Below are 12619 nucleotides of genomic sequence, written 5' to 3'. Positions count from 1 at the left end.
ACCTATTTGGAAGCTATTATTTACAGGAAGCTAAAAGACATACAGGATTTATATGCTCAGGATTGCATGTATAGGATTCATCATGATTTAGGGCAATACTTCTTGGGTTAAGAATGTGACTTTTAAAAGCAATTAAATCAGCAGCCACAGAGAAAGTCCCGTCTCTCTTTTCTGTTCATCTCAGCAGCCTCTAAACCCTCTGTTTTGGAAGCTGAGATGAAGAAAGCACAGGAGACTTTTAAGATCACCAGAATTTGAGAACTTGTTTGTATAAACCCGTTAAGTTTTCAAAATTTGAAAAACTTGTGACTCTACCTAATAGACTCATATCTATTAAGTATTAGCATTCAAAAATGCCCCAGTTAAAAGTCTCCCTTAGAGATTTATTAGTTATTGTATGCTCATTAAATAACAGATAATGAGTGGAATTGATCCATTGAGGATTATCAGCTATGTAATCGATACATGTTATGTGATTTTGAGGTTCAGTTGTTATTTAAGGTACAATAACTATCCTTTTAAAACTACACCCAATGCTCAGCTGGCGTGGTTGGAATAGGGAAATGCCCTCCCAGGCTATGAGGAGGATCCAATCTCACCTTCCCTTTGTGTCACTCTCAAATCTCTCTGTAAATACAAAGGTGAGTGTGGCCTAAAGAGGTGGTTTTAATGGGTAATAGAATATTCTTGTTGATCTTGCTGCCAGTGTAATTAATGAATTGCCCCAGTATGTTCCAAACAGCAGCTTTTATATCAGATATTTCTAATGGAAAAACTATTAGAAACCACCATTCTCTTCCCAAAGCTACGTTATTGATTTAGGATACTGTCTAGCAAACTGCATAAAAAGTTCAGATGCTACTGAGTTTGTTTTCCAAAGCCCACAGTAAATCACCACCAAGCTGCCAGATTGCACTTTCCTAGTGAAACATCTCTAGAACGGGTTAGAAAGGAGGAAAAATGGCAAAGTTCTTTTGAGACAGCTTTCACAGATTACTGTGAAATGGTGATTTTTAATGAGATGGGGGCAAGAAAATCTCCCTTTTTTAGTAAAAGAAAGTAATACTTCAGTTCTGAGTTTCCACAAGGAGCAGTTGGTTGTGAGGGGTGGGGCAGTTTCTGGAGTTCTGTAAATTTGACCATCTCCTCGTTCACATCTGTCCCTTGGAACTGCACCTTCAAGGACTTGTAACAGAGGTTTAAAACACAGAAGGGATTCTAAGATAAAAATATCTGGAGTATCTCAGGCCAGAAGATTCTCATTTTTTGTTGGTCCTGGGAACAAGAATGAAGGGTACTGGAATTTTTAACTAATTCAGAAAAGCTATATATGTGGAAACAGATTTGGAAGGGGTCTCAAGTGCTCTTACAATCTCTTGCCTTAAGACAGGATGAATTATTACTTATACCACACTTGCCTAACCTGTTCCTAAAGATTTTTACTGATGAAAATTCCATGGCATCTTCAGATAATTTACCAGTATAGATACACAGAACTGCAGAATTTCATTTTGCTCTTTTTTTTAAAATTTCTTATCCTTTTTTTTTTTCTCCCTACCTCAAGTGCTATGTATATTTAAATTAGAGGTTAGTATCAAAGTTTCATGTACAAATACACAGACAAGAATTTGCAAGCACACTCTTACTTTGGTTACCCAGTGGTGCTTTTCATGCAAAATTGAAGTTCTTACCAGTGCCTCAGCTTTTATCATTTGTCTGTGTGCTACCCTGGGAAGGTATTGATATAATTTATTTAGATAGAGATTCTAGTGACTTTACAAATTTGACTACATTTTAGTGACAGTTTAACACAACTCTGAGTTGTTCATTTGAAATGTGACTCATATATGCCAATGTTACTACCTGGTAGATCAAAAGTAGCTTGTGAAGGCAACATGAAAGAATATTTTGTGTGTTCTTATGTGTGAAAAAGTTAGAAAATAAAAAGTTACCAACAAAAAGAAAAGGTGGCAAAAATGATTAGCAAGCTCAGACACAGGTAACTGTACATCTCTTTAAGATGTGAGTTCTGTTCACTGCTGATGTCAGAAAGACCATTTGTTGTTGTTATTTTAAGCCAACTTCGTTTTTTTTCAGTGAAGTCCATGAATTGAATGGCACAGACCTTGTTTTGTTTGTGTTTGAAGGAAAGGATCCAGGACAGCCCCTCTCCAGCCCCATCCCTGGAGGACAGCCAGCGCCCCGGGAGCCACCCGTCCTCCCACCAGAGCAGCAGCGTGTCCAGCTCCCCGTCCCAGCTGGACAACACCCCCGACAGAATTGGTCAGTGCCCTGCAGCTCACACTCCTCACAGGCATCTCAGCAACTCAGGGAGTTTGTTGAGGCAAATATTTGTTTGCTTGGATGCTCAAGAAAGCACTCACTTGCTAAGAAATAGCCAGCAAGTGCATCACTGTAGTTTGTTTCATTAAGTTCATGGCTATGCAAAGCCCAACCCCTCACATTCCTCCTGTGCCAGTCTCCACTCATACCCAGAAGGCATCACTGTGGCACAACCAGCTCCTCTTCTGTGCCTGGGTGAGAGCGCTGCTGAAGGCACCTGGAATTCAAAAAGAGCAAGATATCTTTTTCTTCATATTGATGTGAGGAAAGTCACATTATTGATGACCTTCTCCTTCCAAAAACCTCCCTGTGCCCACATGTTCCCTCCGAGGCTGAGGGCTTTCTCATTTTTTGGTGTCTTCAGCGCAGCTTTCACAGCCTGTGCACTATCAAAATGCCATTTAAAATGCTAATTCAGTCTAGAGGAAGTTTAGATCCTATTCTTGGTGCTTCCAAGAGGGATCTAGGGCAAGTCAATTAACGTCTCTTCATGTCAGTTTGTGTCAACACCCTTCTCTTCTCAGGGCCTGGAGCCCATGCAGGCATTGCTGAGCTAGATGTAAACTGCAGAAACAGTCCATGTAAGTCAGTGCAGACTTCACTCCCATCCTGTAACCACTCAGCTGCTCCCTGGGATTTTGCAGTTCTGACCCTGGTCCCTGCAGCAGCACCACAGCACAGCTGGCTCTACACAGAGTGGCCACTGGAACCTGAATTCTTTGCCTAAACACGTGCACACACAGGGTAGAGACTAAAAAGTAGATTCTCCTCAGCTTTTTCAAATCTAAAACAGTGCTGGAAGTACACAGGACAAGATGTAACTTCCTGTTGCAGCAGTGAAAAAGGGACTTTTGATGTCTCTGTGTCAAGGTTTAGTGCTCACTGTTGTAAAGATAGTATACATACTTTCTATCAATATAAATACATAAGTTTTTACTTTTGCAACTGAAAAAAAAGCTTTCCCTAAAATATGGTGATGAAATTTGTAACAAGTGTCCTCACTGGAATAACTCTAAAGTCTGTCATTGGTTGACTGCAGAGAAGGAAGTGTTTTAGTCAGATTAAACAACAAAGAAACAAAGAAAATAGGAATCTTGAAATTATAAACCTCACACCTCTCACTGATCCTGCACATATTAAATAAAGAATTTCCTTGAGCATGACAGTGTATTGGGTTTTTGCTGTTACCTGTCAGTTTGGGGTACAATCTGTCAATTGGTGGATTTTATTAATCTTGTTGCTTTATAAGTAATTATTAATACTTAAATCCTTAAATGTATTTTTGCCCAAATGGTTTCTGTGAAAGTACTTTTATAATTAGTTAATTTGAACATTTAATAAGAAATTACATTCCTCTCAGTAGTAAGTTGGCTTCTGCCTTGGTATCTTTGTTTAATCCACTTGAGCAGATTTGCTTTTGCTGCATATTTTACTTGGCTCCAAGTGTTAAAATACCAAAACACTGACCAAGAGGATATACAATTTAATATTTTCCTTTCTCCTAACAGTTTTACACTGACAGTGTTATGTAACTGTGCCCTCTGATTCTTGTAGCTATGCTGACCAACAACAGGGAAGGAGAACTCATTGACCAAGAAACTGGGACCAGCCTAAAAAAAGTACAAAAGGAGAAAGGTAAAATTACAGACTGTTTTCCATCTCGGGCATTTAATTCCCCTTATTATGTGTTTTATTCCTTTTTCTAGTGTTCTGCATATGCAATGACTTTATATTATTAATTTAAGAGAACTAAGTGCCTAATTGCAATGAATAATGTATCCAGTGAATTTACATGAAAGTGTGAGCAATCAGAACTTCTCTGTTTATATAATATGAGGGTAGTATTTTGCTGGTCTTTTGGCTCAATTATTTAAGAAGTTCCTAGCAAATATTTGATTAGTCACAGGTATTGTTTGTTTGCTTCCAGAGGGTGTGTGTGCAGAGTGCTCTAATGCTGTGGGTGAGGGAAATAAGCCATTTTTTGTGTCTAATAATATTATATTACCTCTCAAGTGGGAGGTAGCAAGGGAAAAAGTGATGTTTGGCCTGTAGGGATTGTCTGTAGGCAGGGATGTGTCTCCTCTGCTGGTTCTCTCTGCAGTCATTGTTGGGTACTGAAGAAGGTGGATACTCAGGTGTGAGCAGAAGCAGCAGCTGTTTTGTTTCCTTGTAAATATAATAAAAAAAAATCAATCCTGTTAATAATGACAGGTTCATTCTGGCATTATGTACAGAAAGCACCAGGCAAAATGTGTGCCTGCAAAAAAAAAAAGGAGATGGGATATAGTTAAAGAAATAAAGAGAACTGAAGGTAAGTGAATTCTGGATCAATACTACAGTGAGATACACTGAGGGAGATATGGAGGTTTTAGAGTGAAAAAGATGTAAAGGAAAAGAAAGAAAAGAAAGAGGAGGCAAAATAATCTAAATGTACTTGTAAGTCTGCTGTGAATGTTCATACTTATCATTTTATCATAAATGAAAACAAACTGATTTATATTACAGTTGAGGTAATTTTCATGTATTTTCAGAGAAGAATAAAAAGGCAGGTACAGACAATTTTACGAGCTGTTCAGAAGAGAATTTGGAGGCTTTACGTGCCCTGTGGTTCCAGAGTTATATAAAATTATTTGAGGAGCTTCATGATTTTGTACAGCAGCTTTGTTCCTTAAGGGATCTGTGTCTGATCCAGTCTTGGGTAGGAAGACTGAAACTTCCTCTTTATATTTTGTATTTTCACACTAAACTCTCCTTGAAGGCAGAAGAAGCTGTTTTCTATTCACTGGTTTCTCTGGGCATTTAAGCACTTTCCTTATGAACCCCAAAAGAGCCCTTTTGTGCCATTCTGAAATAATTTTCTTTCTGAATCATCATGCTTAAATCCTTCCCTCTTGACTCCTGTTGACATTTATGGACCAGCACCAGAGGTTACAGTTAACAGCCATACCTTCACTCCTAAGACTTAAAAATTACATTTCTGTGGTAATTACACAGTGAGTATTTAATCTAAATCTGAAAGTGTAGTTGATTTTAATTTTGTTGAACTGTGCCTGGGTTCTTGCCACATGTTCAGTCATTTTTCAGCGAAACAATTCAATATCCTGTGGGGTTCAAAGATGCAAATCGTGTAGTTATTGGTAGTAGCAGTTCTGCCACTCAGGATGGATGAAGGAAGGCACAGTTTAAAAATCTGAAAAGATAATTCAGAAATCCTCAAAAGCGTGAAAATAATTGAACCCCCACCACCTGTGATCCCAATTCCCAGGCTCCTGAGATCACTGAGTATTCTTGTAACAGGGATAAAATCACAAAGATCTGATGCTGACAACTTGTGTACCATAAATCACCTTAAGATTGAAGTTGTATAGGTTTATTCATTTCCTGGTCCACATTTTTGCATAGTGTTACCTTTCTTTAATTGATTAGATACTGGGAAATACATCTTTATACGTGTGTTAGTTCTGCATGCACTTAGGGCATATTTTCGGGATTAATTTAGTGTTCAGAGACTCACCTGCATCAGAAAAAAGGGCTTCAAAATCACGAGATGTGTTAGAGTATGTTTAAGGATAGAATAAAGTTTCTGCTTTTCTGCTTGGTCTGCACAGGTCAAGAATGAGAAATTATTTATTTTTGCCAAGTAAAGATGTGATTTTCAAGTAATCCCCCAGCTCCAGAACCTGAACCTTTTCATGGTGTTCCAGTGGGAAAAATGCTGAAATTTTAAAGGCACCAACAGTGTATATCCAGCAATTCCAAGCTGATTTTGCATTTGCAGTGTGGCAGACCTGTATTGCTGTAGGAATCTCTGTTTTACAGGATATGGGCACCCAGTAACTGAAGGAAATGCACGAGTAGGACAGTCAGAACTCAGCTCCGAAAGTCCCCAGCCAGTGTGTGCTGGGCCCTTCTGTCACCCCACACCACTGGGGTTATTCCTCAAGGATTTGTCTGACTCCTGTATAGATTCCTTGTTCCCAGTACTGTTATTATTCTCTCGTGGGTTATTATTTTGGGCTCTGGTGCTCCTCAGTTATGTTGAATTGTAGAGTCAGCTGTGGACAGTCACTGAAGAGTGTGATCTGTGCTGCCCTGCTCTGCAAAAAATATACCTGTAATTTGTATACAGAGCAAGCTTTGTTTTTCCAAACCTGCCATTACTTTTACTAAGGCAAAATATATTTACCATGGAAAAGATTTTCAAAGTTATTAAGAAGGAATGTAGTTAAAATAAAAGTATCAACATTTATTAAGTATGACAAGTAAGCGGTTTATACAACCGTGGCAAACATATGTTTTCACATCTGTTTTGAGTAATATCATCATGATTTTAAAAATGATTTATAGCTCTGCAGGCCATAAAATGCCAGCTTTGCTGTAAGTTGGAAGTTTTCAAACAACAAAGAAATTATTGAAGGCATATATTGAACATGCTTTTGTATTATACACCTTGACATAACTTTAGAAAGCTAAGCTCTCTGTAACAATTAAGGTAGCAACAACTGAAAATTAAGTAACTACAATTTATCAGCAGCGCTACCCATGTGAAATCTTAGCATAGAAAATGATAAAGATTGTAGTGATTATAGACAAATACTGTGATATCCCTCAGGATACTCAGTTTTTGTTTTCCATGTCCCATTTTGAGTGATCTCGGCACCAGACAAAAATGTGCCACTTTGTTCTCATCAAATAATTTCAAGGTAATTAGGGCTGAAGAGAATATGCCTTAATAACAGTTCTTTAAAAAACAGTTCATGTGAGGCTGTTCCAATTGTGTTGATCTGTTTGCACATGTTGGTGGGGCAGAATTCCTAGAATTGGTGGCTGTCTGGGTGTAGAGGGGTTAGAACCCAATTACAGCCCATACCTTTAAGCTTTTTGAAGGAGAAATGTCATTAAGTCTTAATTACTCTGCATCCTTTCACCGTCTTTTTAGGAAGTATGGTCAGGGTTAACATTAGAGGACAACAAAGTCAAACATCTTTTTAAGTTTCCAGTTGTTTTGTTTGGGCTTTTTATATAAAGATTACTTTTATTACATACTATACTATATTTTTGTGAAATGTCTTTAACCATTATGTCACACCAGCATTTTGCCTGTGTATCCATGTTGGAGTGTGAGTGAAAACTGTATGAAGAGTAATCTACACTTTATTTTGGAATCACTAGTGCAAGGAAACAGTTACAAAATCCCCACCCCCCCTTCCCCCAGAACACAGTCCCATGTTTTACCTGCACAATTCCTCACAGAAATTGCATTTTAAATTCATCTGCTTCAGTATATATCCCGGAAAAAATCTGTACTGTATGGGAAAGGATTGTGTTTGACACAGCCCAGTGTAGGCTTTACGGAAACCTCCATATAAATTCTGGCATTAGGAAGGTGAAATGAGCCAGAAAAGAATTTGGCCGTGCCTTCCAGCTGGATTTAGATGCTGGTACAATTATTCTGTTTGACTGCATGACAAGAAATATTTCAGACTCCTAACAGAGGCTGGAGCAGTAAAAGCCACTGGCCCAGCTCTTGCCACAGTGAAATCAATGGGGATGTTCATGGTGTCTCCAATGGGAACAGTTTAGCCATAGTCTGATCCTTTGGAACCTGCTCCCCCAACTAATACTGCTGGTTATCCAGACATGGACAACGTGGTCACGTGGATGTTTGGGTGCTGTGCTCCACCCTAAGCAAAGCAGAGTAAAGTTTCATAGGAAAATGTCATTAATGACTCACTGTTCAAGCAGTGTTTGAGTAGAAATAAAGATTATATTTGCAGAGAAAGTGACTTCCTCTGCATTTCCCAGCAATGATGTCCCCTCCTTTAGTCCAGTTGTCTGCATCTCTAGACGACAAATCCAGGCTCCAGGGCTGTGTCCCATGTTTCAGTAGATTGTAGTTCCCAACCTCTGCATCTGGCAACTCTCCCTTCCCTGTTTATTACAGAACACCTTTCCCTTTATTGCTTCAAGGAGAGGGGAATTTTGCATCATTGCTGTCAGCTGAGTGAAATATTTTCAGCTGGCCATAGACTACGGTAATGAAAGAATAACAGGATTTATTTATTGTATTTCATTAGTGGAAAAGAGGTTTTATGCTGTTTAAATTAAGCATTGCCAAAGGACCGGGTTACTCAGGATGTGAGGGGAGGGGAACGAGCAGGTGCAGAACACCTGAAACAGCACCAGGCCCTGTGGAGGGGGCTGTGCTCTAGAGAGAGGACTTTCCCAACAATTAATCTGAAAGCATCCAGATGGAGAGGGAAAGGAGTAAGGAAGAGAACAAGGAGCTCAGAGCTGTACCAAGCAGCCTCTATGCAAAGTGTGCGATAGGTGCCAACACTTCAAATGCTCCCCAGGCTGTTCCCTTGACGTATCAATACTGGCATGTTAAAGATATAATGAGAAAAAGGCAACTTTTTTCACAAATGTGTTCATGAGTCTCCTCTTGAGATATATGAAAAACTCCCAAAACTAGAAGTGAAGTTCTGGTTCATTCTGTTTTCTGAGTGTCTATGTTGGAGACCCTGGGGTTGTTTCATCAGCAGTGGATGCAATAATATACAAGTTTAAGGGTTGCAAGGGTTTCTTTTTCCTAAAACCTTAAGTGACATACACAGTGGAAATGAGAATAATTCGGAGATATTTTTACTGATAATACTGAAGTATAAGAAGTCGAGTGCTCTGTTTGGGGTAAAGGCATTTTCCACAACTTTTTTTGTTGTTAAATTTAACCTACAAGTGAACTGACAACTGTTAGAATGGTGGCCTAAGAGTAATTTGATCTTTTGTCAGTCAAAAAAAACCAACCCAAACCCATGAAAGCAAGGCAAACTCTATTAACATTTAGAGTCACAAAATGTAAATAGACATTGAAGGTAAAGCTTTAATTTTTAAAGTGTCTGGACTCATATAAATATGATTGGGTGCATAACCATTGCTGAAAGGTTTATAAATATAAGGGCAATTAGGCAAGAGATGTTAGTGAAGTACTCCAAGGTCACACAGTTTACATTAGGTTTATATTAGATCTTTATTTGCAGAATTATTTTATGAATGCATCTTTTCTGAAGAGTAAAATACCTGCTTCATAGTTATCTTTTCAGATGGACCAAGGCAGTTTCTTACATTGATATATAATTTATTAATATGTTTTATGTAGTAGATTTCAGTCATGTATTGCTTTCTAAACACTACATATTACGAGTCTGTATAAACATGGTGAAAAATCAAATTTTCTTTACTGAAAAGGCTTTGGACAAAATTTTTTAGTAAGGTTATTCATGTAATTGTGTGCAGTAAAATAGGCAAATAAGAGGGAATTAAGGTAGCCACTCTCCAAAGTCAGGTTGTCGCTTCTGAGTTACCATTCTCACTTTTCCTCCAATGCTGTGATTTTTTTATTTAAGTCCATCTTACTGAACTATATCAGATTTGAAAAGCATAAGAAGAGGAGAAAAATTGCTGATTGGCACCCAGTGACCTAAGAAAGGTTTTGGATTAGGCCCAGGAACCTTTCCCTAAGAGTTAGTACTGATATTAAAGCTGACCCTTTGAATTCCCTGCTTGTTGATGCCTCTGTTGCAAAGTCATTAACCTGAGACCTGCAGCTGGTGACATTCTTAATGTCTGTGAGTTATTTAATAAGTTTGCCTTCAGTCCTCATTATGAGCAGTAAGATCTGAAAAATATGCATCCTGAGAGGTTGCTGAATGTTTTTCTCATGTTACAGAAATCCTGGAGATCTTGGGGAATGCGCTGACAGGGGTTCAGCCTTCCCTGCTTGTGCTCTGAGAAGCACCAAACCTGCTCCTGGGAAACTTTGCTCATGTGTTTGTGTGTCCAAACCATGCCTACACATAGGGAAGGAAGAGGTTTTTCTGTGTTTGAACCCATCCAGTAAACAGACTGCAGCCTGTCACCACTTGAAGTGGTTTTTTGTACAGGCAGTGAGTGTTACTGGGCTAGTAGAAGGTGTCCCTGCCCGTGGCAGAGGGTGGAACAGGATGGTTTTAAGGTCCGTTCTAACCCAAAGCATCCCATGGTTCTATGAAATAGAATTAGAATAACAAGGAGGACATAATCCTTTTTACACAAATGGAAGTATTTTATCAGTGCCTGTGTGAGCTAAATGGTCAGTGCTGGGAAAAGCCCATAGGAGAGGCTGCCTGGGTCATCCTTGCACCAGACTGGGAGGAGAGTGCTTACATTTGCTGAAGATTCCCAGCTCTGAATATCCTTCTTGTGTCAGGTACTCTAGGATTGATAAAAAAGGTGGAAGGAGAGACACTTGTGAATTCTGAAATTGGATGAAAGTACAAAGCTAGAGAGACAGTGATTATCCCAATACAAAATTCCCCAGCACACTTCTCTGGTCATACTTGGCCATTTCATGTTGGTCTCAAAATACCAACTGATTTATTTTTTTTCTTTTATTTTGTAGTCTGTATGACAGTAGTTTCCCAAGCAGATTTTTCTTCTAGTTGACAGAATATGACAGGCTATAACAAGTAGTTTAATAAATAACATCCTGCTTCCAGGTGTATTCTGAGATGTTATAATCTATAAAACATGGTATAGTTTTGAATCTCTGTCTTTTACCCGTCACAGGGACTGCTGTGTGATATTTTGATAGCTTGACTTGGCTTGTGTGAATTTGCTGACGTATCCCGTGGCTTATTCGGGTGCGTGTTGTCAGGGAGGGGATACAGAGCTGTAAAAATTTTCATGACAGTTCAGTGGAGAACCTCTCCTGGTGTGGTGGAAGATGCCTTTTTGATGTAGAATATGTTAGATGATGGAGCATCTCTGGTAGATAGCTGAGCTGGAGCAGAAAATGGAATATGTGTGTGTGCACGTGCCTACTCACACAGGTCATGAAATAGGAACTGTTCAGAAAATAACGTGTTATTTATGCATCTGCCACCTCTGGAGACTTTTTAGATGCTGTCAATTAGGAGACTGGCCTGTATTTGTTATTGTTGCCTTGTTTTTTTGTTGGTTTTAAAACCTAGAAAGTGATTGTAATGAAGGTGCCCTCCAGGCAAAGTGTGGAGAAATTCACATATTAAAGGAGGAGTCACCAGAGCTGCTGTTTGACTTTTGACATTTTTGTCGTATCGCCTCCAGCATCACAGGCAGAAGGGATTTAGGTAGAAAGGAGAGCTTGAAATTGCTCTATAAAAACACTATATTTATATTTACTGAATCTTCTTTTAACTGATATAAAGAAATCGTAATATGTTTGTAAAGTCACCAGGAGTAATAATAATGATAATAACAATTCTATCATGACATAATTTCTCTCTTTGTATGAAGCTTTTGAAATTTAAAAAAAAAAAACAAAACCAACCAACCAATATTCAAAAACTATTAAATGAATTCCTGAGAGGCAGTTTTATTGCTCCAAGAACATTAATTATTAATTTGTCTTAGTACACATGTTTGGAAATCTCAGCAAAAAATAAGTCAGGCACTTCTAGATTATAGTCTGATTCATAATAAGAATTCTCTCTAATATACAAGATAACTTTTCAGCGCCGTAGTTTAGGATTAGTATTTTGTAAACATCACTGCCTATATGGCCTGTATTAAATACAGTATAAATCAGGCTGGAGTTTTAATTTTTACAGAACCAGCAGCCCATATATCGTCAGTCACATAAAATGCTGAAGCTAAATGGTCCCAAGTATCTGCAAATATGATTATCATTCTGGAACAGTGGTAGCTAAATTGGCAGGATTTTTGTGGAGGTTTTTTCAGCTATGAGGGCTAACCTACAAAGATATAGGGAATAATCAGTTTTAATGGTAGAACTGAAGTCTCAGAGTTTGCAATTTGTAGTTTTCCTAGATTTTTTTCATGTTGATGTTGCTATTTGAAGCAGCAGAGTGGCTGGGTTGGGGCCTCCCTGTTTGTATGCTGGTGGACTCCAGTGTGCTCTGATGTTCAAACATGGAAATAGAAGCAGTTGAGGGACTGATTTCTCTTCTTCCATGATGCTAAAAGAATGTCTCTTCCCATTTCCTCTTAGTCAGACTTAGAGCTTCACCAACTGCCTTTTATTCCCAAATCTTCCTTCTTATGTAAAAAGGAAAATCTCAGCTCTCTACACACAAAACTGCCGATTTTTCTCTTTTTCTTAAAGTTTGCACATGGAAATAAAGCTACAGAGAAAGTCCTGCTGGCACAGGGCCCCCAGTAGTGCAGCCAGTCATGCACATGCTGCAGCTGTCCTGGAGGAGTTACTACTTGAAGGAGCTGCAGTGTGCATTTAGAA

At 38.7% G+C, this 12619-nt stretch overlaps 1 protein-coding gene across 5 annotated transcripts in view; it reads left to right on the top strand.

Moving 5' to 3' along the window:
- The window catches only part of DACH2 (dachshund family transcription factor 2), a 247206-nt gene that overhangs the window by 197003 nt on the left and 37584 nt on the right, over positions 1-12619 (top strand). For all 5 annotated transcript variants that reach the window (XM_064670121.1, XM_064670119.1, XM_064670122.1 and 2 more), the window contains exons 6-7: positions 2148-2283; positions 3898-3978. In XM_064670121.1, coding sequence (XP_064526191.1) covers positions 2148-2283; positions 3898-3978 — 217 coding nt within the window. The remainder of the gene's footprint in view (positions 1-2147; positions 2284-3897; positions 3979-12619) is intronic.

This window comes from Pseudopipra pipra, chromosome 13 (genome assembly GCF_036250125.1).
Source record: "Pseudopipra pipra isolate bDixPip1 chromosome 13, bDixPip1.hap1, whole genome shotgun sequence".
NCBI classification, from domain to species: domain Eukaryota; kingdom Metazoa; phylum Chordata; class Aves; order Passeriformes; family Pipridae; genus Pseudopipra; species Pseudopipra pipra.
Note: the sequence above shows the minus strand (reverse complement) of the source record. Positions and strands in the feature narration are given on the sequence as shown.